At 52.6% G+C, this 24,683-nt stretch overlaps 1 protein-coding gene across 1 annotated transcript in view; it reads right to left on the reverse strand.

Moving 5' to 3' along the window:
* Positions 1-11,239: 11,239 nt before the first annotated feature.
* Positions 11,240-24,683, reverse strand: part of MARCO (macrophage receptor with collagenous structure) — a gene marked incomplete at its 5' end in the record, with an annotated part of 33,288 nt that continues 19,844 nt past the window's right edge. The window contains 9 exon segments of the mRNA XM_081242969.1: positions 11,240-11,521; positions 12,729-12,905; positions 13,385-13,429; positions 14,195-14,293; positions 15,215-15,259; positions 23,368-23,430; positions 23,524-23,622; positions 24,118-24,153; positions 24,260-24,358. Of these exon segments, the coding sequence (XP_081099095.1) occupies positions 11,391-11,521; positions 12,729-12,905; positions 13,385-13,429; positions 14,195-14,293; positions 15,215-15,259; positions 23,368-23,430; positions 23,524-23,622; positions 24,118-24,153; positions 24,260-24,358 (794 nt within the window). The 3' untranslated portion in view covers positions 11,240-11,390.

The following is a 24,683-nucleotide window of genomic DNA, read 5'->3' on the forward strand; positions in this document are numbered from 1 at the left end:
AGTTTATGTTTTCAAGTACTCTATGAACTTTTTTATTAAGTACATGTATTATATTTTATAATATATAAAATATTTTAGAGTAGATTGATTTTTTTTTTTTTTTTTTTTTTTTTTGCGGTACGCGGGCCTCTCACTGCCATGGCCTCTCCCGTTGCAGAGCACAGGCTGTGGACGCGCAGGCTCAGCGGCCATGGCTCACGGGCCCAGTCGCTCTGCGGCATGTGGGATCTTCCCAGACCAGGGCATGAACCCGTGTCCCCTGCATCTGCAGGCGGACTCTCAACCACTGCGCCACCAGGGAAGCCCTAGAATAGATTTTAAATTAAATTACATATTAAGACAATACTTGAGCAGTTGGCCCAAGGCCACATGTGACAAATATCATTGAATTTTTCCCCAAAAAATGGCCAGGACAGGAAGTCTCTCTGATCACCCCTCTGTATCATGTTATTTCTCTATTTTGTGAAATCCTTTTGTCACTGCATATTGTTCATGGAGGCCCTTAGGAAAACCCCCTGCAAGATGCCTGAGATGTTCCCACCCACAGCTAGCCCCACCATCTTGCCTCAGTATACAGCCAGGACAGGAGTTTGTTCTGAGTAGTTTCTATTTCTTTGACATGCCAAAACATCGGTAGGGTCTTGGCCAAAGTTAGAATGAATCACTAATTGGGATAATTTTGTGTGTGTGTGTGTGTGTGTGTGTGTGTGTGTGTGTCCCAAGGTGAGCAGCACAGCTTGATGAGTGGGAGGAACCCTGACTTAGGGACCAGGGGCCTTGGGTTCTAATCCAGCTCAGCAGTCGACCAGCTGTGTCCTGTGGCCACCACAGTGCCTCTCGATCTCCATCACCTGTCTCTAAAATGAAGGAATCTGAGCTTCCCTGGTGGCGCAGTGGTTGAGAGTCTGCCTGCCAATGCAGGGGACGCAGGTTCGTGCCCCGGTCTGGGAAGATCCTACATGTCACGGAGCAGCTGAGCCTGTGAGCCATGGCTGCTGAGCCTGTGCGTCCGAAGCCTGTGCTCCGCAACAGGAGAGGCCACAACAATGAGAGGCCCGCATACCACAAAAAAAAAATAATAATAAAATGAAGGAATCCAACTGAGTCATGGTCTCTAATGATCCTCACAGGTCAGACTTTCTGGTTTTTCTACATTTCTTTCTAGGCCTCAACTCAGGCCTTGGTTATATATTCTTGCATTTCTCTACTTTACCTGTAGAGCCTCCTGTAGGACTGAGCCTGCAAAGGGCTGGAGTCCATAGCTTCCTGGGGTGGAGAGTTTGGGCCTTGGAGGCAGATATCCTTGGGTTGGAATCCCATTTCTGTTCCTCACCAGCTGTGTGTCCTGGAATAAGTCAATTACGTTCTCTGAGCCTTGGTTTCTCGCTCTATACAGTACTTTCAAGGTGGTGGTAGAGATTAGAGATGTACCATCTCCATCTCAGGGGCCTGGCATATAATAGGTGCTCAATAAAAAGGGAAATGCTTATAATGTCCTCAGAAAGTAATGACAGGAGGACACAGGATGCCTACTTCCTCGCCTCCTTCAAGTCTTGTCAAATGCCCTTCCTCTGGGCGTTCATGTCCCAACCTCTCTGACCTTCTGTGTCGTGTCCTACTGAAATTGTCTGCTGATGTCTGTCTCATCCACTAGACTGTGAAATCCTTGGGGTCCTGAATCATGAAACCCAGTACCTGGCACAGTGCCTGGCACAGAGGTACCTTTGTCAACTGAGCGTACCCACCTGGTTACCTGCCTCAGGTAGGCCTGAGAGGCGTGCAGGCTTCGGCGGTGGTTATGCCTCAGGCCCAAGCTATCCTTGGCCCACATGTTTCAGCTCCGATTGAGCTAACCTAGGAGGGTTCCTGTATGGATGGGAGCAGGGAGGGCTCTCTGGGCAAACTGAGGTAAGCAGTGACCCCTCGGCCCCGTGCCTGGTGGGGATTCAGCCATCAGCCAGGAACCTCAGGGAGAGGCAAGTCCATTCATCCAGGAGATAAAGAGCCCTCAGGCGCTCCGGGGAGCATCTGTAAATGCCACTCACCAGGGAAGGAGGCTCATTTTTAATTAATTGCAGCCTCTTTTATCAATAACAGCAGGGGCCACAATCAGCATCACAGAATCGCTTTAATTGCCTCTGAGAACTCTCCACACTTCGGGTGCCCTGGGACTTCCCCCTCAGCAGGCCCAGGAAGCCCCAGTGGGCCTTCCTGTTCACACCAATTGCACAGCTCCTCAGGGCTTCCCAGAGGTCAAACCCAAGCTTCTCTCTCCCTGAGACTGCCCTCCGTTTGGATGACTAGCACACTACACTCTTGGGTACCCGAGCCAGGAACCCAGGAATCAGGCTGGAGTCCACCCTCCTCTCCAGGCACTGAGGGCCCACCCCGTGCCCCTTGCCCCTGTTCCAGGCCTCGTCCTCTCTCAGCTGGGCTGCTGTGCCAGTCTCCTCACCGCTCTTGTCCCCTAACCGTCCAGCTCCCTCTCTCTGGAGCATCTTCCCTCTGCCCTCACTCCCCTAGCTGACTTTACTCATCCTCCCAGCCCCGGGGGAACTCTTTCAGGAAGCTGCCCAGGATCTCCATCACCCCCAGCGGTTCACCGTCCTCCGCTGGGTCTCCCTGGACCCCGTATTGGATGGCCTAGCTGTCTGTTGATGGTTCTGACTCCCCAGCTGGACTGATAACTCTTGAGGGCCTGGCTGCAGGTCGCCTCAGTCCCCATGTCCCACAACTGCCGCAGGGTCTGACACGTACCATATGCTTGCTCAGGGTATGTTGGAACAGAATGAAACCCGACACGTTCATAGCAGAAAGAGCCGGAGGAGACAGACAGCTTCCCGCAAGGAAAAGGTGGGCTGTCCAGTGCTGGGGGCACCGCCTGATGCCAGTGGCCGTGGGGCTCCCTGAGACCCTGGGTGAGCACCTGCTGGTGTGGGTATGTGCTCCCCTGCCCTCCCAGACCCCTGGCCACCCTCAGGCAGGCCTGGGGTGGGGCAACTTTTCAGGGGCTCTGGTCCTCTGGTACCCAGACCTCACTTCACAGATGGCATAACCCCGAGACAGTTTGTATAAAGGCTCCCTCCTGGCTCTTTTCTGACCTCTCTGGCCGGCCCTTGGAGGAAGCCCGAAGTCGGGGAGTCCTCCACGCACAAACCGTTGGAGATGCCGGGGGCCTTGGGAATGACTTAGTCCCCTGTCACATTTTCCAAACAAGGAAATGGGCGCTGGAAATCCTTGCATCAAACCTGCTGTGGCAGCCCCTCCTCCCGCCCAGGTTCTTTACCCTGGGGTGTGGGTATGGGAGGCACTGGCAGGGATGGGGAAGGACATGGACTTTGGGTCAGCCTTGGGTTTGGACCGTTAGCCCTGCTGCACACCAGCTTGCTGGTGACCCTGGGCAAATAACCTAACCTCTCTGAGCTTCTCAGTAAAATGGGAGCTATAGAATCTCATGAGACTGTTCTGAAGAATTAACGTATTTAAAGAACCTCGCACAGTACCAGGTCACAGTGAGTGCTTCGTGAATGGGAGTTTCCCAACATCCTAAGGACCCCCTGCACGGGCCCTTTTGAACGGCTTCTGCCCAGGGTCAGCGGTAGATTGGTTGTTAGTGCGCTTCGGGGGAGAGAACGAGGAGAGAGCTTCGCGGAGGCCCGGACGGGGCACAGATGAAGGGGGTGGATTTCTTCTGAGCGGTGCGCTGGATCCGGCCCTGGAGCCTGGACCAGTCTTTCTAGGTCCGGCCCCGGCGGCGCCGGGCAGAGACCGAGGCCGGCTCCTGGCGGGCTGAGCACGGCCTGCAGCGCCCCCTGGTGTCCTCAGCGAGAAGGCGGCCTCCCCAGCCGCAGCGGGTTTGCAGGTAAATGCCCCCCAGGCCTTGTGCCCTGAGCGGAAGCGGGGTCCTGCAGATCACGCGGAGGGGCAGGCGGCCAGGTTATGTTTGTGGGGCAGGAGGCTTGAAACCCGCGCTTCCCCCAGACGGTTCTCCGGTCGCAGCCCTGCCACTGCCTGCAAAGGTCGGTCACCGCCCAGTGTTTACCGATTTGCGGGAGCGTCGCCAAGCCTGTGGTACCAAGGGCCTACTGTGCTCCACGGTGCACCCGCTGTGTTCTTCCCAGACCCAAACAAAAAGGGGCCGAGGGCCAGAGAAGAGCTGCCATCAGCTTATGAGAGGACTCCAATCAGAAAATCCAGGAAAATGCCATTTAAACATGCATTTTAACACACATGCAAATTTCATTTGTTATTTGGTATGATTTTGAGCATATTTAGAGGGGAGATACCATGCAGCTGTTTGGTGTGTGTTCTTTAAGATGTTACCATAGAGATTTGGGGAGGTCGTAGGGAAGGGATCCCAGCCTGGCCCTTGGCCTGGGGGTGTTCACAGAGCAGAGACCCCTCTGGCCCTGACATTCCTGGGCCGGGCCAGCCCATCAGTCTGTGCTCATGTGTCCCCCGTGAACCCTGGCCTCAGGGGTCAGGAACTGGGTCTTAAGTCTTTGTGTCAGGGGCTCCCAGCACAGCGCCTCACACACAGAAGGGACAGGTAGAGGCCAGGTTACAGAGGCAAATGCAAGTGTGAGGCGGTGAGGCTGGGAGCAGCATTGTGGCAGGTGGAAGGAGAAGCCGCACTGGATTAAGCACAGAGGGGCCCCTCGTTAAGAACCCCCTAAACTCTTCTGGTAGGACGTTAAACCTCCGGCACTCATTCACGTATTAGAGCCCCCCAATTTGCTGGTCCTGCAGGGAACGGACTTGACCAGGAAGTGAGCGCTGGGATGAGGAGGTGCCCAGAGGGTTAGAAGGGAAGGCAGGGCACCAAGGCTCAGCGAGGGCACGTCCAGCAGGGTGTGCGTGCAGAGGGCCACTCGTCCCTGGCATCTGCCGCACCTGGTTCAAGTCCGGCCTGTGCCTCTTGCTAGCTGTGTGAGCTTGGACCCACAGCTCCTCATCTGTACAGCGGTCCCAGGAATTCCTACCTTGCAGATATTCTGAAGATAAGTGAGAATGTGTGCCTCGCACAGAGGGAACCCTCAATGACAGTTGCCCTATGACTCCTAGCATTTCCAGTAAAGGTGGCAGTGCAGTCCTCCCCACCCCAGCTTCAGATCTTTCTCCCTCAATGCCCCCAGCACCCATTCTTCCCCTGAGCCCGCTCAGCGGCTGACCTAGGCTCGTGCCCTCTGAAAGAATAGAAACAATCAGATGAGAACTGCCTTGTCCCTTATCTTGCCACCACCAAACCCACCCGCTTCTGCATCTTTATTCAGATTTTCTCCTTCCTTCCTGCTATCAGAGGGGGACTATTCCCACCCCCAACAATTGCTCAGAACCCTCCAGTCCTCGTGAGGACCTGGCTCCTGAAATTGTGTCGTCCCTCCTGAATTATTAATTTCTCCCTTTCTACTGGGTCGTTCCCATCAGTTTACAAACAGGACTTTATCTTTTTATAAAAAATAAAGTCCTCCCCTGCACCCCACCTGTCTTGCTCCAGCTGCAGCCCCATTTCTGTTCACAGCCACACAGCAAAGGTATTCTCTGGAGTCTGTACCCCTGTCCTCCCAGATGCTTGTGCACCAGCGACACACAGAGACACACAGAGAGACTGGGACGGAAAGTCTGAGGTCAGGAGGGGGAAGATTCTGGACTCTTTGATGATGCATATTGCACTCTTATTGTTTACTTTAAATGACAATTTCTTTTCTGCTTATAAATATATACTCATGGAAGACAACCACCAAATCATGGAAAAATATAAAAAAGAAAAGAAAAAACCATCACAATTCTACTGCCAAGCAGAGACATTTTGGTGTGTTACTTCCAATTTTTTTCCCTAAGCATACATTTATTTTTTATTTTTTTTATTATTATTTTTTTTGCGGTACGCGGGCCTCTCACTGTTGTGGCCTCTGCCGTTGCGGAGCACAGGCTCTGGACACGCAGGCTCAGCGGCCATGGCTCACGGGCCCAGCCGCTCCGCGGCATGTGGGATCTTCCCGGACCGGGGCACGAACCCGCGTCCCCTGCATCGGCAGACGAACTCCCAACCACTGCGCCACCAGGGAAGCCCAGCATACATATTTAAAAATGTATAGAAATATATATACTGTGTGCCATGCCCTGTGCTCAGCAATAGGAATAGAGGGATAAGTGGACACACCCTAGAAGCATCCGAGGGAGAACTCAGAGGTCTTTGGTGCTTGATTGAATCTGGGGTAGGCATGGTGAGGAAGAAGGAGGAAGCTTTTTTGTGTGTGTGTGTGGTACGCGGGCCTCTCACTGCCGTGGCCTCTCCCGTTGTGGAGCACAGGCTCCGGAAGCGCAGGCTCAGCGGCTATGGCTCACGGGCCCAGCCGCTCCGCGGCATGTGGGATCTTCCTGGACCGGGGCACGAACCCGTGTCACCTGCATCGGCAGGCGGACTCCCAACCACTGCGCCACCAGGGAAGCCCTAAGATGCTTTCTTTTAACTTACCTTTTCAGTTAATCCTCACAAGACTCTGACAGGGAGGAACTGTTACTGTCTTTATTTTACAGATGAGGAAAGCCCAGGGAATTTCAGTAAATTGACTGTGCAGGTAAAGGCCTGCTACGTGGCAGTACCAGATCCTAACCCAGGCGGTCTGGCTCCAGAACCTCAGTTCCGAGCTGCCCCTGTCCAGCTGGATGCTGGGAAACTCTCTGTGCTCTCCCTGCCAGGCGGGGAAATGATGGGAGTCTTGCACCCAGAGGACCCTGCCGTCTCCATTGTGCCCAGCCAGTATGCTCAGTGCTGGTGTCTGTGCTGCCGGCCTCAGACAGGGCACAGAGTCCCCAGGAAAGGGAAGCAGGAGGGAGGAGAGTTATTTCAAGTGGACGGTAGTGTCACACAGAGGTCATGCCCAACATATGGCGGCCCTGGCCGCCCAGCCTGTTCTCTGACCGTTGAGGATCCGCTCCTGCTAATTTTACCCAGTTCCTCTTCAGTCCCACCGTCAGCCGCCGATCAGCCACAGCACCAGCGTGCCACACACTGCGGCTACTTTCTGTGGTCTCTGTGGTTCTGAAGGGACTTCCTCAGCTTTGCTCGGCCTGAGAGCTTAGCAGAGGACCCACCAGGCGGAAGTGCAGGCAGCAACTCTCTGGGCTCTGTGAATCCCCCTCTACTTCTCACTGGCTGTGGATAGTTTTATTTAGCCATTATCGCTGCATAACAAACCACCCCCAAACCTAGTGTCTTTCCGTTGCAACCATCTGTGATTACTCATGAGTTTATGGGTCACTTGGGCAGTGAGTCCTTCTGATACGGGCTTGACCAGTCTCTGCTGGGCTCGCTAACGTGGCTGGGGCCAGCTGTTGGCTGGCTCGCAGAGGATGGCCTCTGCTGGGGTACCTGGGTCCTGCTTCGCATGTGCACTCCTCCCCCAGCAGCTTAGCCTGGGCTTGGTTTCATATCGTGGCAGGAATTCCAAGCGAGGGAGTGGAGCGGTAGCAGCCTTGGTTCCTGTTGAGAAGAGCTGTGGTCACGTCGCAGAGGCAACGTGAATAGGAAGGTGGTGCGCTGGGACCAGCGTACCCCGGTACTGAAGCTCTCAGTGACTCAATTTGCTTATGTATGAGATGCGAATGATCCCGCCTGTATCATGTGATGCCCTGGTGTGCTGTGTCCTTTTAGGGGTTGGTCGGTCAGGTGCAGCCTCAAGAGGGGACCCAGGAGGGGCGCGGGAAAACAAAGTCTATTACACTCACAGGTCCTAGTGAGATAGAGTCACTGCAGGCTGAGAGGGAGCCACCCACAGGGAGCACCAAGGGGGTGGGCCAGCCACGCAGGCAAGGAGCTGGGAAAGGGTGAGAACCCGGGGGTGAGGGCCTTTGTCGGGGGGTTGGGTGGGGTACACAATCCAACAGTGCGAGGGGATTTCATTGGTGCGTTTGAATGTCATTAGGTCACAGCGACAGGAAGGGAGGAAGGGGAATTTGTGGCAGGGCCCAGCTTATCACACTGGTGCACCTGGTCACCTGGTCACCTGCGCTGGTGCTCATAGCCTGTTTGTGGTGATGCTTAGGCAGCAGGAAGATAAGAACTTTTTTTTTTTTTTTTTGCGGTACTTGGGCCTCTCACTGCTGTGGCCTCTCCCGTTGCGGAGCACAGGCTCCAGACGCACAGGCTCAGCGGCTGTGGCTCACTGGCCCAGCCGCGGAGGACCGGGGCACGAACCTGTGTCCCCTGCATCGGCAGGCGGACTCTCAACCACTGCGCCACCAGGGAAGCCCGATAAGAACTTTTAAACTTTACAATACACCTTGTAAAAGTTGGACCCCATGATTTTGTTTTGAAAGCTAATCTTGTAAAAGGCCTCAGATTAGATTTGCCTCTGGAGAAAACCATTCCTCTGTATGGGGGAACCTGTTTAGTGGGTGGGGATGCAGGGGTCTTTAGTCACAAAAATTAGAGTACAGGCACAACAGGATGAGCCTCCCATCTGAGGAAAGACTATGACGCAATCCCAATACGAGAAGCTAAGTGTTCTGTTTAGCATTCCTTCATTTGTTCAGGCAGTCATGCATTTATTCAGGGAGCCAGTCAGAAAATATTTATCATGAGTCTATGGTGTAAGAGACATTGCATAAGAGAAACTGCATGAACAAAGGACTGGATGTGATCGAGGGGAAACAACACATTAAGGTTGCTGGAGGACCAGGTGAGATTGTCAGGGACACATCCTTGGAAGCCGTGATGGTGAGTTTGACCCACTGCCTAAGGGAATGGGGAGCCACTGAAGGCTACAGGCAGGGAGTGGCATGGCGAGCTGTATCATTTCTAAAGATCTCTCAGGCTGCTGCCTGCAGAACGAATAGGTGTTTGGTGGAGCACTGTGGATACAAGAGACTAATTAGGAGAAGTTCCAGGCACCCAGGCCGCTGGGGCTGGGGCCTGGACCATCCTGGTGGCAGAGATGGAGAGGTTTGGGAGGTAGAATGACTGAGACTTGGTGCCTGGCGGAGGCATGGCATTTGACACTCAGTTTCTGTCTTGGACCCTGGATGGAGGGAGCCATCGGCTGAGGTGGGGACAGGCTTTAGCTGCCTGACCTTCGAGATACCCGTGTGGAGGCACTTGGTGGACATACAGGTGGCCAGAGCTCAGGAGAGAGGTCTTCACTGGAAGTATAGGTTGGGGAATCAACAGCCAAGAGATGAAAACCCAAGCCATGGAAGGCAAATGTTGGGTGTGCTGGGCCGTGTCTCTCAGCTTCCTTGCTGTGATGGGGGGGTGGGGGATGGTCCATTCTCTGCAAGGATTTTTTCTCTTCTGTGCCTGTAAACTGTTGTTTGTTCCTGTGGAAAGATGTGTGTGTGTGTGTGTGTGTGTGTGTGTGTGTGAGAGAGAGAGAGAGAGAGAGAGAGACAGAGAGACAGAGAGACAGAGAGACAGAGAGAGACAGAGCATGCCTACCGACACATCCCTAAGGATGATGGAAGGGGTCCCCCAGGCAGGAACCAGTCCCACAGTGCATCATTCTTGGAGGACGCAGATCCTGGGAGAGGAGATGAAGGTGGGAGAGTTGGGCCTGAGGCTCCAGGGAGGACCCTCCTCTATTTTTGTCTCCTTGTCTCCTTTCCCACCTTCCCCTGTGAGGGGCAGGGGGCTTTCACGGTACCCTCCCTTCCTGATTGCTCTGTTCAGACCTCCTGCACTTAAAACACTATAATCGAGTCAGCCAGGTTTGGCTTTTGATAAGCTAAATGGAAAACACTAGAAAACGATTTCTGCTTTCAACTCTATTTTCATGGCTCTCCTCTTTCTAAAGAGGTTCAGGAAGTCAGCTCTGAGGTTCAGATGGGAGAGATGACTTTTTTTTTTTTTTGCGTTACGCGGGCCTCTCACTGTTGTGGCCTCTCCCGTTGCGGAGCACAGGCTCCGGACGCGCAGGCTCAGTGGCCATGGTTCATGGGCCCAGCCGCTCCATGGCATGTGGGATCTTCCCGGACCTGGGCACGAACCTGTGCCCCCTGCATCGGCAGGCAGACACTCAACCACTGCGCCACTAGGGAAGCCCGAGATGACATCTTTGTTTCAGGCTGTACCTGCCCTTTCCTTCCTTTATGGGGGTGGGGAAATGGGGGGGTGGGAAACTTGTTGGGAGATAAGGAACAGGCAATAAGATTGGAGAGAGAAGGAGGCTGCTAAGACGCATTAGTCACCATTTGCAAAATATTATATCCCAGCGCCCCTGATAGGGCTTAAAATGTCCCTTTCCTCCCTGACTGGCCTACCACTCCCCTGTCTCGAAGTGCCAGGAAAACCTGCATCATTATAGAGGTTTCTGACAAATGAAAACAGCCAGCTTTCAACCCCCCGTCCCATGCCCCTCTCCCCGCCGAGGGCCAGAGAGCCCTCCCGTCCCCCTGCGGCTCTGCCCTTGGTGCTGAGTGTGCAGCTGCAGCCTCTGAAAGTGCATATTGGGTCCTGGGTGGCTGGTTGAGCTCTTGAGGCAGAAAGCCCTGAGGTGTCCACTCCATCTCCCAGCCCTTCCACCGCCCCACCATTTACAAGTGTCCCTGGGCAAGTCTCCTAACGCCCTGAGGCTGACCTCCTTACAGGTCAAGGGTGGACGGTGATGCATCCCACTCTCCCGGATTTCACATCTACCTGAACCATTTACAACACCTGGAGGGAGAGGGCTAGAGCATGTGACTGCGCTCAGAGAATATGTATCCCAGGGGAAGACTGCAAAGGGCGAGGGAGGCCAGATTTCTCAGAGCGGGTGAGCTGCTCTACCTTCTTGGTTTCATTCAGTCGTTCATTCACAAATTTTTACTGAGTCCCTACAGGGGTGAATGAAACAGACAGAAGTTCCTGCATTTATGCAGCTCCCATCCTAATGAGAACAAATGTTCATGCTTAATGGTACATTTCCTATTTTCCAGGCAACCTGGTGCCAGCTACCTGCGGCCTCTTCATTTGCTGCCGAGCAGCTCCAGGGCTAGAGGGAGTGCCCGCTGCTGTGCAGAGATGCTACATCGGATTGATTGAAAGGCTGGTCATGACTACTTCTGTCTACAGGTGAGCCTCACTTTCGGCATTGCATTTCAGCACCCCCTGTACCCTCAGCCTCCCCGGCTCTGAGTTGAGATTCCACTGTCCCCGTGCGTGGGAATGGGGGTGTGGGGAACATGAGGACTCAGTGAAAGGCTGTGGGCAGGGAGTGGGCAGGAGGGACGAGCTAGTGATTTCAGCCACGGCGCAGGGAGGTGCCAGGTAGCGCTTTGAGCTTTATTAGCAAGCCCACTTCAGAGGCGGTCAGCCACCTCAGGAAACTCCTCGGGGAGCATGGCCTCCCTTCGTGGGCTGAGTGTCTTGGCTGTGGACGCCTTGGGGGTGGAGCAGTGAACAGCCGGTGGGGTCAGCTGCAGTCCACGCCCGCATCCTCACTGTGGTTGCAGTTGTGAGAGCCCCAGCTGTTCTTGCTACAGCTCCACAGGGTCGATTCCGACCCCTGACACGCAACGTTGTCCAGCCAGATGGTCCCAGTGCCTGGACACAGCAAAAGCAAGGAGGGAGAGGAGCGTGGGATTAGGGTCCAAGCAGCGTGGCCCGTCTGTCCTCAGGGGCTTCCACGGGGAGCTAGACTGCCAACTTCTCCCACACGTGCCCAGGCCCACCGTGCTGACGGCGGGTCTGCTCTCTTACGGAGGCTCTGCCGCTGTTCTGCTTTCTACCCTTTGACAAAAGTCTCATCCGAGTATTTAAGATGTAGCCCAAGCATGATTTGAAATCTCCTAGGGATCTCTAGGGTTTGTCTCTTCCTTAACTGCCTTTGGAACCAGGCCATTCACGTGGTCTAAAGCACACCTTCCTCAAACCCCCTTGCTTCTGATAGAATTGATTTCAGATCAGGAGCTCAGAGGAATTACTGGATTATTTGATTTCCATAATTTACACGACAGTGTGACCGTCTATGGAGGCTTAATCTGTTTGAGGAAAATGTGTATCTTAAAGGAGTTTTGTAATCCAACTAGACTCCAACTAGACTCAGATTGAAAAGTAGGTATGCATTTTGGTGGGGTTGGGGGCAGGGGTAAGGGCAGAGAACATTTTGGGGTGGGGGCAGGGGAAACGGGCCTAGTGTCCCTGCCAGATCAGCTCAGAAATGGTCTCAGGCCTGGGGCTTAACTCTTTTGTTGAAAGTCTAAACCTTTTGCTGCAAGACATAGCTGAGTCTCTAGCACTCCAGGACATCTTTCCAAAACGGATTTTAGGAGGTCCCTGCTCTGACTCATTTCTCTTCCCTTCACACCTTCTTCTTGAAGATGATCAAGCTTGGGCCACCTAGATAGACCTTCAGGTTCCAGAGAGCTGGGATGACCACTGGGCTTGCCTGCCCTGCATCCTTCTCTGTTCTCCCAGCTCCAGCCCCTCAGCTGTCCAGAGAGTGTCCCTCACAAACACCCTCCGACACATGGCATTCTGGCTTTAGGGCTGGACAGACAGCAACTCAAACAAGCCTTTGCTGTCCCTTTGGGGAAGAGAGCCTTCTTTCTCCTGGGGCTGCCAAGTCTGAAGGATGTAAGCTGGGGCCCTGGGCTGCAGAACTTTTCAGTTGCTTGAACCAATCCTTTTCTTTTAGCCCAACCAAGCTGAGTCACTTGCAACCAATGGTTGCCAACACCCTACCAGGGAGAGAAAGCCCACATCAGCACCTCAAGGACAGAGGCTCCTGGTTGAGGATCGATTCACTTACCAGCTCCCACATTGAAAACGGCAGTTCCCGAAGAGTAACCCAGCATGCGGCAAAAGACAGTGGCATCTGAATTGTCCCAATCGTCATCGCAAATTGTCCCCCAGGCACCATTATAGTAAATTTCAGCCCGGCCTCGGTTCCTAGAGCCAACAATCCGGACGGACACCATGGATTCGCCTGGATGACAAAACACACGTGGAGAGGTGAGGGAAGCAGCCCAGGGCTTTGTGTGAATGCCGGCTCTGCTTTTTCATTTCTGGAAGTCCTATAGTTAGGGAAAAGAAGCCTCCTGCTTGGCTGCCGCCACAGCTGGGAAGATCCCACGTTCTGGCACCAGCACAACCAGCGGCCTCTGTGAACCTGGGCCTGCAGGTGCGAGGCCATGGGGACAGGTCCCTCTGCAGCTGGCCTTGCAAATCCAGCCCACCCTGTTTAGCCTTGTGTTGTCGATAAAAAAGGGGGAAGAAAGAAGGGAGGGAGGGAGGAAGGTGTTATCTGTGGCTCTGTGCCACGGGCAGGCTTACTCAAGGGACAAGCCCTTAGCTTTCCCCCCAAATCTCTCTGAGAACCAAGGCCTCTCCCCCTGGCACACCTACATTTTCAAGTACAGAGTAACCTCCGAAACACACATTAAAGAGAACAGAAATAGCAATTACCTTTTTGACCTTTTTCTCCCTTTGCTCCTTGTGGCCCAGAAGATCCTATCATGAGGAGAAAAACCACACAGTTCAAAGGAAACCAAGCCAGGACCCCCTTGCCCTCCTTTGCCAGCAGTGGGGAGGAGGGGCGGGCAGGAGGGTGGAGGGGTGAGGGTCAGACTCCCTCCTTCAGCTTTGCCAGCCACCTGGCATCATGGGGACTGGATGTGCTGTGGGCTCCCATGGGTGAGCAAGAAGAAATGGGCCTGGGGCTTCCCTGGTGGCGCGGTGCTTGGGAGTCCGCCTGCCGATGCAGGGGACACGGGTTCGTGCCCCGGTCCGGGAAGATCCCACATGCTGCGGAGCGGCTGGGCCCGTGAGCCATGGCCGCTGAGCCTGCGCGTCCGGAGCCTGTGCTCCGCAACGGGAGAGGCTACAGCAGTGAGAGGCCCGCGTACCGCAAAAAAAAAAAAAAAAAAAAAAAAAAAAAGAAGAAGAAATGGGCCTGAGCCACAGCAGGAAGGATTTAAGCTCTATTAGAGTGGAACATTCCAGAGGCATGGAGTTGGAAGTCTCTCCTGCCATCAGTCACGGAGACTGTGTGGTCCAGGGCCTGACTGGGTGTGGTGCCAGCACGTGGTCACCGGCCTGCCACTCGGAGTGGCCGGCCGTGCCTTATTCACCTCTGTAAGCTCAGCGCTGAGGGCGATCCCAGCACAGGACTTGGCCACAGAACCACTAAACCTCTACCCTTCTGGTTGTGAAAACTCCCAGCACCTTATGACAGGTCTCTCCTTAGAAACCTCGCATCAGAAACTGAGGCCTTACCTTTCGCCCCGGGCTCTCCCTTTCGGCCGCCTGGTCCAGGTGCCCCCTTGAGGCCGACCAGGCCTGGGCTTCCCTTGTCTCCCTTCACGCCTGCAGGGCCTGCGGAGGAGAGAGACCACCTCCGTCAGACGCTCTGCTTTCCAAGGGGGACCAAGGGCCTTGGTGTTTGGTGCATGAGTTGTCCTAAACCATCAGGTTCCCCCCTCCCCCCATCAATGGGCTGTTCGAATGTTCAGCCCGTGTGGGCAGGGCGCTGCCCTGATCCCCCGGCTCCTGTGTAAACTCTGGTTGAGGATGAGCGGGTGAAAATCGCCCACAGTATTCCAAGGCTGTTGGTCCTCATTGGACGGCATCATTGTGTGGACGTTCTAGCCATTCTGGGATAATTTGCTGGAACATTTCTAGGATTCAACTTCTCCTTCAGTAAGTTAGAATAGGGATAGAATATCCAGCTCAGGTGGAAGAAAGACTGCTCAGGAAATGTGTCTGAAGAGTGTCGTTTTGGCTTCTCAGGGTAGGGCTGGCGAGAAGACTAGAAATGCCGTGGGCGGGGCGCAGTGACCAACCACTAGCTAAGGCGGAGGCCAACAAGGACCGTGATGATAGTCCTGTGAGAAGCAACAGGGAGAGGGGGGCGCCTTGAGGGCCAAAGGATAGAGGGAGATGGACCGAAGCAGATGTGGACAGGCAGATAGAGGCCACGCAACCCACCTGGCAACTGGAGAGGAAGGTCGCCCAGCTCCTCGGCGGCTGCGTGGCCTGAGGCCACCACCAGGGGCAGTTCTCCTGGCCTTCTTTACCCTCCACCCCCTCTGCCCCCACCCTTATCTCTACACCCCTTCCCCAGGTTTGTCACCCAAAGAGTCTGAGGCTGGAGCGATAGAGCCCTGGAGGCGGAGACACTCTGGGGAAAGGTTACTGAGGTTACCGCCGTGATTTCAGGGTCGACAAGACCCACCCTTGGAGCACGAGCTCTTCCAGTCATCACTGTGAGAAATGAAAATGAAGCTGGCACTTTACCTGGAGCTCCTGATTCTCCTTTTGTTCCTTGCTGTCCTTGAAGTCCTAAGATCAAAATACAAAAAAGGGGAGAAGATAATAAAACTTAGATATTAGACGCTTTTAATCTTAGACAACCTCTACCTTCTGTCTGATTAATGCAGAAGGAAAGGTACATTGGTTCTCCACGATTGTTTAAAGCCTCTTTAGCAGAGCATAAAAGTAGACAGACTGCAGATAAATGGGGACGTGTGTTGGGGTGAAATAGAAATGTATTGGATGAAAGTCTAGGTTAGATGGACAGACCCCGGACTCAGTGGCTGGCCTTCCTTGTCCAGAAATAACCTGACTTGGTGTCTAAATTCAATCCCATTCCTTTCTGCTGCATTTTATTGAAAAAGAATTGAGAGATAATTTGAAAATAAAGTTATTTTTATTTGTAAAAGACTGCGAAGGAGACTCAGTGGCCACTAGGAGCTTTGGGGGGCCCTCACCCTCAGTAGATATTCCATAGGGTTTATTGCTTTATTTCATTGTGGCCCCCAGTGTAGCTAAACATTTATATAGCTAAAGGGTCTCACGTCCAGAAAATGGAAAAATAAGCACTGCAGTCATTGGGGATGATCCTATTTGTAGTTCTAATGTGAAAGTTGCTTCCTTCCTCCCTTCCTTTCTTTCTTCCTTCTTCACATTCATCTCTTTTTTCACTAACTTACATGGAAGACCCACTATCCCCCGCACCATGCTGGGTCATCATTTATTGTGGGATAATAATTTATTGGTTTAGTAACTCCATGGTCTCTCAATTTTAAGTGCAAATATTGATTTTATTTCAGAGAAACAGGACTCTCCAAGACAGTTACACAAAGTTGGGGAAATTAAAGCTCATTATTGACCATGAAGTAACAGTTACTAGAGGGTACCAGTGGGAATGCACTCTCACCATGCTCTTGACTGGTATCCCTCCCACCACGCCAGCTCAGTCTTAACCAAGAACCCACCCATTTGATGATCACTAGAGACCACAAGGAACTCAGTTACCCTCATTGCCAATTGCCTGGGGGAAGTTCCTGCCTTCCACTTCAGTTCCTGGCTTTCCTGAGCACCTACTGTGTGCTGGTCAGTGGAGGGCCGGCGAGGGGCCTGGTAGGCCTCTTCAGGATCCCTTCTTGGAATAATGAGCAAGGAGTCCTGGCTCCTGGCAGCCTTTCAGAGGGCTCGTCTGAGGCCGGGCGCTGCCTGGGGAGGACGGCCCGAGGGCCGAGGAGCTAGGAGCTGCTGCTGCAAGCCTGGGCACCAAGGGAGGCGGGCAGCCCTGGAAAGATCTGAGAGGGCAACTAGTTCTGCCCCTCATCTTTGAGATGAGGACCAGAGTGAGGCTCAGAGAGTGTCTTCTAAAAGCTGGAGGGACCTTCGAGGCTGGCCCTGGCAGACAGGCTCCAGCTCACCCTGCGCCAGCTGTGCCCACTCCGGTCCCTCGGTTTGGAAAGCCTCACCGCTTTGGTCCCCTGGGGAACGGGATCAAGGCTGTGAAAGCTGCTAAGATGCTAGATGTTGCTGACTCTGAAGCCTTCTCTGGTCTCGCCCGTGGCTGACGCACTTCCTCCCAAGGCTGCACAGGGGCCAGAGTCAGAGAAAGCCTGGGCTCGCGCCTGCCTCTGTGACCTTGAGCCAGGCTCCCTCTCCCTTAGCCTCACCTTTCTCCTCGGAGCCTCTGGCTGCCTCGGGGTGGTTGTCGGACTGAAATGAAGTTGTCTGTGTCAAGTACTAAACCTCGTGTCTGACAAGCGGTGCCACAAGGACCCTGGGACCCCGTCGGCACGTGTCTGTGTCTCCTCCAGTGGAGAGCGCCTGGGACACTGGGGTCGAAGCTCCCGCAGGAGCTCCAGGCTTGCTGCCCAGCAACACCCCCCACCCCAGATGTTTGCTGTTGACCTCAGGTGGCCCAGCACGGGCAGTAGATGTGTCCTCTCTGCTTACCTGCACCTGAATTGCAGGTGTCAAGATGAGGAAGGAGAAACCACATTCAGAAACATGTTTTTGGTTATTAACTAGAAAAACGGTTCATATCTAGACTCTTGACCCTCTGTGTCACATCCTAAAGGCTGCCATATTGCACAGATCTCTACCTTAAGAGCCTGTCCCGAGACCCAAGTTTGAGGGGCACCTCACACTGTGATATCTCCTTCTTGCCTCTCCGCCACCGAAGAAGCCTCCAGAGCACCGAACAACAAATGTCCTATATGGACAGGAGCCCTAGGGAAGCCCCTGTTCACTAGGGCCATGGTCCCCAAGGCCTGACCCTTCCACCTCATTTCTCACACCCTCCCTCGCAGCCCCCCACCTCTTGGGGACTCAACCTCGGCTGCTGCCTGCCCTGCACTAGGCACCACACCAGGAGCTTCACATACATCTCTCAGCTTCCCAGCGAGGTCGTGCCATTTCCCTCTTTACAGAGGAGGAAGTCCACACTCAGAGACGCTAGGTGATTTATCCCACGTCACACAGGGAGGGAGTGGTGACGTTGGGGTTAGGACGCAGGGTTGGCCTCCCACTGGTCACTGCGGCTGCCTGCGTTCCACCAGCCTGCCAGCTCACTACTTCCTGGAGTTTCACGTGGGCTCTCCACCTCGTCCCAAAGACTCCCAGTGGCCTTAGGCCATCCCTGACTCCTAAATAAGTTGTCCAACTAGAGTGAGCGTCAGAATCACCAGCACAGGGTTTGTTAAAAACAACTTGCTAAGCACCCCCCCTGCCCCGGGGTTCCTGATTCACTGCATCTAGGCTGGGAATCTGAGACGCTGCATTTTTAACAGGTTTCTGGGTCTTTCTGATGCTGCTGGTCCAGGGACCATGGTTTGAGTAACCACTGCCCTCACTCAGTCTTCAGGGACCAGCTGACAGCCCGCGTCCTCCAAGCAGCCTTCGAATCTCTGAGGAGCTCACGGCCCCTCCCCTGTCTGAGCCCTCCCGTAACCCACTGGCCCTTGATAAAATGCCCTCTGAGATGTGTATAATAGGTGTAGGTTTATGTCTTTAAAACTCCCCTCTTCAAGGCAAGGAAACTGGAATTGAGTTTTGTGTGATTTTGGGGGGTGTGATTTCTCTCCAGGACTAGACTCTGAGAGGTGCTCGCTGAGTGGCTATACATGGATCCAGGGACCAGTAATGACTTCACTATAAATCAAGGCGGCATCCTGATTGGATCAGGGAGACGGAGAAATGGCTGAAAAATAGAATTTAGAAGTTCATGTTGTAAACCTACACTGGAAGGGAATGAATGCTGGGTTTGTCCGCTTAACCACAAGCAAACTGGGATTCCCTGGGGGTCACAGACTCATCACGCCGAAAGGGCTCAAAATACTTATTTGCAAGGTGCTTATTTATAGAAACAATTTCCCCCCAAGAAAATAGTTTAGTTAGAAAGCACATGCCTTCCTGTTGTTTTGGGTTCAGCTGCTGCTCTGCCTAAAATCTTAGAAGGTCCCTGCTTGAAGGGAAAATTGCCTGTTTCAAACCCAGAGTGCTGGCAGATTGGCAGGGACCTGGGTATTATTCTAGAACTCTTCCCACACTCCACAGAGGAGGAAACCAAGGCTCTGGAGGTCATGTACCAACCCATCATCACCTAGCTAGTTGGCAAGTCCAAGGTGATGCACAGGCCTCCTCACTCTGATTTAAAGTAGAAATTTCCAGTACATTAGGAAACTTCCTTAAATACCATCCCAACTTACAGGCTAAGTGCAGCCTGGCAAATTTTGGGTTAATTTAATACCTAACAAATTAAGCTGTATAACAAGAAGTAAGGTAGGGGACCCAAAATTGGGACGCATGTCGACTTCTTCAGATGTGTCTAAGAAACTTAGAGGAAAATGAGGAAAACTCTAAGTGACAATTCAGTAATATGAGTTGGTAGAATTTAATACATTCTTGGACTAAGTCAATACTTAGACATGGGGAATGAAATCAACTGAGAGATTATATTCATGATATAGGGCTTAATTGCTATTATGGATTATTCTTTGTTACTTATCTCTAAAGTAAAACGCATCTTAAAATACAGATGAGAAACTAGATTTCAAGTTATTTGCACTTTGGCTTTGCCTCAAGAGAAACATAAAAGGACATAGAAAATTCAGATTCTTGTTATATTTTAGACATGAAGGTTGTTGAGATGCAGAAATTTTGATCAGATTGGTATTTTGGAGCTTCAGTGTTTTGGCTGCGTCTAACTTCATTTCATGAGGCGAGGTGGTAGACAGAGACATGCCATGACCACACGTTGAAGTGAGCCCTTCCTGATTTCCAATCAAATTTTCCTTTTCAAAATGGCCAAAGGATTTAGAGCTAAAATTTGCTTTGTTGTGGATTTTTTTTTTTTTTGCAATTTTTTTTCCCCAAAGTCAAATGATTCTGCAATCATTTGAAAGATCAAGGGTTAGAAAAAACTAAGTTTGGGGGGTTTGATAAAACCCTGTTTTATGAATGGTGAAGGAAACTACCATTACAGAAAGTTCTTCTCGGCGATAATGTCCTACTTAAATAAACTATGCAGTCTATCTTCCCAACAGAATGGAAGGAGTCTCCTCTTCGCCATCTTTATCTTTAATCTTTCTCAAGGGGTGTGAACGTGGGGAAACGTTCCACCAGAACGGGTTGGAGCGTGATTAGTGAGCGTTCACAGCAGCAAGAAGATTTGGTGACTAAGGTAGGATTTACCCATCTACTGTGGGGTGAGAGGTGCAGGCAATTCTGATTTCTCTGAGTCCTATACTCTACGTTATTCTACACAACAAAATTTAGAAAAGCACAATTTTGGAATCAGACTTTGGGATTAACTCCTGGACTCAGTGTATATTAACTGTGAGACCCTGAGGAAAGGTTTTACCTTCTGGGAGCCTTTGCTTCCTCAGTTGTAAGGTAGGGATGATGAAACTCAGCTGTGTGGATGAACTAAGATCACGGGAGGAAAGGCCCAAACACACTGCCTGGCTTGGAGGCATCATTAGTACTAAACAGAACTCTTACTTTTGGGAATTAATGCATAATAAGGAGATCTAGCTGTTACCTAGGTTAAGCCAAGGCACCCAAATTTCTCTGTTTTCATCCCATACTGCTAGATAGTCTCCTGTGAGATTAATGATTTTATTTACAAAATGGGAAATACATCAGTTTGAAAAACTGGCTTGATATAATCAAAATTGAACCCACACCTCAGTACCTCTAGCTTGGGGAATACCAACATCTTGACATTGACAAGTTTGCATTGTCTTCCATGATGAGATGGTCTGGCTCCCACTCACCACCCACCCTTCCTTCTCCCACTTCAGAATCTGACATTTCCAAAAGTTCATTAACCTATGACTTCAAGATGAAATACAGCCCTGGCTACAGCTAGCCAGTTTACGGTCCTAAGGGAATTCCCTCCTGAGATGTCTATGTAGACCATCAGCTACTTGATCAAGACAAACGTTTGGGTTTGAGCGGGAAACATGTGCAATTTGGAATTTGTTGTAATCATCACACGCCCCAAACTGAAAATGTAATTCACCATGTTTACTTGGGCAGCCAGAATTAAGGAATAGCCCTTAGAATCTGCCTGGTTGGTATTTCCCACTAGGCCTGATTGATGGAGGTTCCCATAAAGGTGCTCACCAGATACGCAGGGACTCTATCATGGAGTTAAGTGATTCCCAGACAGTTGGCCAAAAGTGTCTGTGGGATCTTAGGTAAATACCAAAGAGCCATAACAGGGCCTGAGAGCTCCATGTTTCCTTCTAAGAGTGGAAGAAGCTGCTGCAGCTTCTGCTCTGATCCTTCCAGGACTTGGGTACAGGGAGACGGTGCTACTCATCCGAGTGCCCTGATGGGGGTGGGGGAGGGCTCAGGCTGCCCACAGAGGAAGGCAGCATGACAGAGTATAATGGATGAGGCCTCAAGCTTTGCATCAGCCGGGCCTGGATTCCAACCCTGGCTGCATCTCTTACTGTGAAGCAGCACTAACCAAAGTGTGTTTTCCTTTGGGCTGTCATGAAAATGCTCATGTCAGGAGCTGCTCTTACTACGCAAACCCTCCCAGGACGCAGAGTGCAGGCAAGATTCTCCCCCTTCAGTGGGAGACACAGGCTCAGGGGCCTGGGGAGTGGGTGCAGTGCCCCTTGTGGGTAACATCATGTTTTGTCCCCCATACTCTTTCTTAGTCAAGAATCACTAGTCTGGGGCTTCCCTGGTGGCGCAGTGGTTGAGAGTCCGCCTGCCGATGCAGGGGACACGGGTTCGTGCCCCTATCCCGGAAGATCCCACATGCCGCGCAGCGGCTGGGCCCGCGAGCCATGCCGCGGAGCCTGTGTGTCCGGAGCCTGTGCTCCGCAACGGGAGAGGCCACAGCAATGAGAGGCCCGCGTACAGCAAAAAAAAAAAAAAAAAAAAAGAATCACTAGTCTGGCAGTGGTGGCGGGGGGGTCGGGTGGCGGGGCTCCCAGTTTATAACTGAGGGAGAAGCGCCAACATCTCCATGAAGCCAAGCAGAAAACTCAGTGGTAAGACAGCCTCAGAGTCAGGCACGCTAAGATCTGGAGTCAGGGAAGATGAAAGTATAAAATCAGAAAGAGGCAGACAATTAATCGGGGTCACCTGACCACCACACCCAGATGGAACCTTTCTGGAAGGCGAGACTTGCTGGTGGCCTTCAAGTGGCATTTACAGGGCATTTACAGGTAGCACAGCCCCTGCCTGCACTGACCCACCATCTGTGAAAAGGAAATCAGCTCCCAGGCTGGATGGATTGGAAGGGCATGGACATAGGAGTTGCTTGTGCCAGGGCTGCTGACAAGCATCAGGGAAACTCCAAAGGTCGAAGGCCCAGAGTCCAAGGCTCAGGAGGTGGCATGGCTCAGCTCTCTGGCCAGAGCTCCTGAGCCTCTACCAAAACCTAGACCTGGACTCCAGGGACACACACCTACAGAGCCCTCCCTCACCCTCCAAGACTTCACCTGCTCGGTTCCCTCTCTCTGGACTTGCCTTCCTCTCCCCACATGGCTCAGCTCGACTCATCCTCCAAGACCCAGCTCGAGCTCTTCCATCACTCCTGCACTGCCTACCTTTTGCTAACCCCACCAGGGGCCACTGTGAACTTGAAGGATTTGGGTCAAGTTCCATTTGTTTAAAAAAATCAATCCGTTGACCACTTGTTCAATGAAAACTGAGAGGGCTTGCCCCTGGCGTAGGTCTCTAATGTGGCTCTGGGGTGAAGGCATCCGGGTTGTCTAACTCAAGTATGACCTTCTGCTCTGGCAGTGACTGTCCACAGACATCCTTGGAAGATACACAGCCCTTTCTCACAACCCTGCACTGGCCACAATACCTCCTGGCCTGCACCTGGCTTTCTAAATGGCATGTGGCACTTCTCCATGCAAAACCCACAGAACAGTGTGCCTGACACCATCTGGCAACAGTCCATCTACCTATCTCCTGCACCAGCCTGCACATCTGAAGGCAGGAACCAGCTCTTATGCATCATGGGGGTCCAGCACCTAACACAGTGGACCAGACTTTCTAGACCATCGTAGGTGCCTGGACTTACTTAGTGACTGGAAAAAACACAGTTCTTTATAAAGTAGACCACACTGGTATGATGGTTTATAACCTAGACTACATTGGCATTAACAGTTTATAACCTTGACTAGGTTGGCATGATGGTTTATGAGCTAGTCTCTGTGAGTTGGGTAACTGTGGGTCACTCCTCTTGGCCTGAGCCCCCCTGGGAGAATGTGCAAGAAGGGTTTCTCGACAACTGTTGTCCAAATCCAGAGCCCTGACCCTTGGGACCCCACCGCAGGTCAGTGGGATAGAGAGCACACTACAAGCACCCCTGGAATGCAGGCCAGGAGACAGTGCGGCCAAGGCACCCCCTGCTCTCTTCTTTGACGGTGGAGGTTTGGTCATGGCATTCAAAGCCTCTCAGGGACTCTGGGCAGAGAAAGACAGCCCCAGGGCCTTGGACTCAAAGGGTTCTGGCAGAGGAAAGTGCCCTTTTTAATCCAGGTGCGTCAGGGGCCAGAACACAGGAGACCCTCTGCCTGCTTCTGGTGGGCCTGCTGGGAGGTAGTCCTCCTCTCTGTCCATCCTTGACACCCAGCAACTCCACCTGCCCGCCTACCCACGCCCCCTGTTACCTGTGTCCCCCTTGCTTCCTTTCACACCTTCGGCTCCTGGACTCCCGGGCCTCCCTGATGGTCCTGGACAACAGATACCATGGAGGGTGTAAGGTCTGGGCTGGGTGGATCTTCAAGCATCACTCCCCACGCCCACCACGGGACCCAGGACTTCACCTATTGGCCCAGTGGGACCAGCGCTGCCAGGCTCACCCTTGGCACCCGGGGATCCCGCAGCTCCTGGAAAGCCTGGAAGACCCTTGGCTCCGGGTTGTCCTGAAAGTTAAGTCATGAATGAAAGGCTGGGAGTGGTTGGCAGAGGACCTGGCTGACCACCCCTTCAACACACCTCTTCTCTGCAGTGGCACATGTATCTCTTAACACCTCATAGGTTCCCTGGGCAGCTTAAACTCTAGAAGCCTTGAACTAGCCCTATTAGTGGGAGGAAAATTACAGTCTCAGCAATTTATTAATTTTTTCCATTCACTGCTGCAGACTTTGAGGTTTATGGACTTACTAGGAACTCTGGGTGTGAGCATCCTGCTTCATACCCCTGGGTGGCAGGGTGGAATGAAGCTCTAAAAAAGAATATCAGTTAGGCCTGCCCTCCAAAGCTGCTCTGTTTCTCTTAGGCCAGGCCAGGTTTTACAAAACTCCAGAGACTCTGGGTTAACACTACAGTGAAATAAGACATAGTAGAGTCAGGTCCTGAACTTGACTTTGCCCAGGGACAGCAGTAGCTGGAATGATGCTGATTCCCACAACTCTTACCTTGATCTCCTTTGAGTCCAGGAATTCCAGCCACACCTAAAATACAGAAGGACTTTTAAGGATATTTTTTCCCTCTAGCTCAGCCCACCGGACAAAAAGGGAATACCCACAGGACAACAGACCTGACTGTGCAGACTCCTACCTGGGGAACCGGGCATCCCTGAGTCACCTTTATTCCCCCGGGCTCCAGGGGGTCCCATGACCCCCATGTCTCCTTTCATGCCTATGTCTCCCTTTCTTCCTGAAAAACCAAGGGAATGTGGCCAGACATGGGAGGAGGGCAAACCCGGCTGCCACGTCCATCTCTGACACATCCTGTCCCACCCAAATCCCAAACTCAGACTCCCTGAACTCCTACTTGGTGCCCAGAAGCGGAAGATACAAAGGCTGCCCTCAAGGAGCACACCACCTTGCCCAGAGACCAGACATCAACTCATGAAAAATGGATGAGGTGACCTGGCCTGGCTGATGGGTAGCGGAAGGTCCCAGAAGACGGGATCTCAGGGCCCTGGTTAGTGACCTGGTCCCTGGAGGAGGGACCACAGCCCAGGCTCACCCAGCACTGC

The sequence above is a fragment of the Mesoplodon bidens genome, assembly GCF_964165515.1.
Source record: "Mesoplodon bidens genome assembly, chromosome: 8".
Lineage (NCBI taxonomy): Eukaryota > Metazoa > Chordata > Mammalia > Artiodactyla > Ziphiidae > Mesoplodon > Mesoplodon bidens.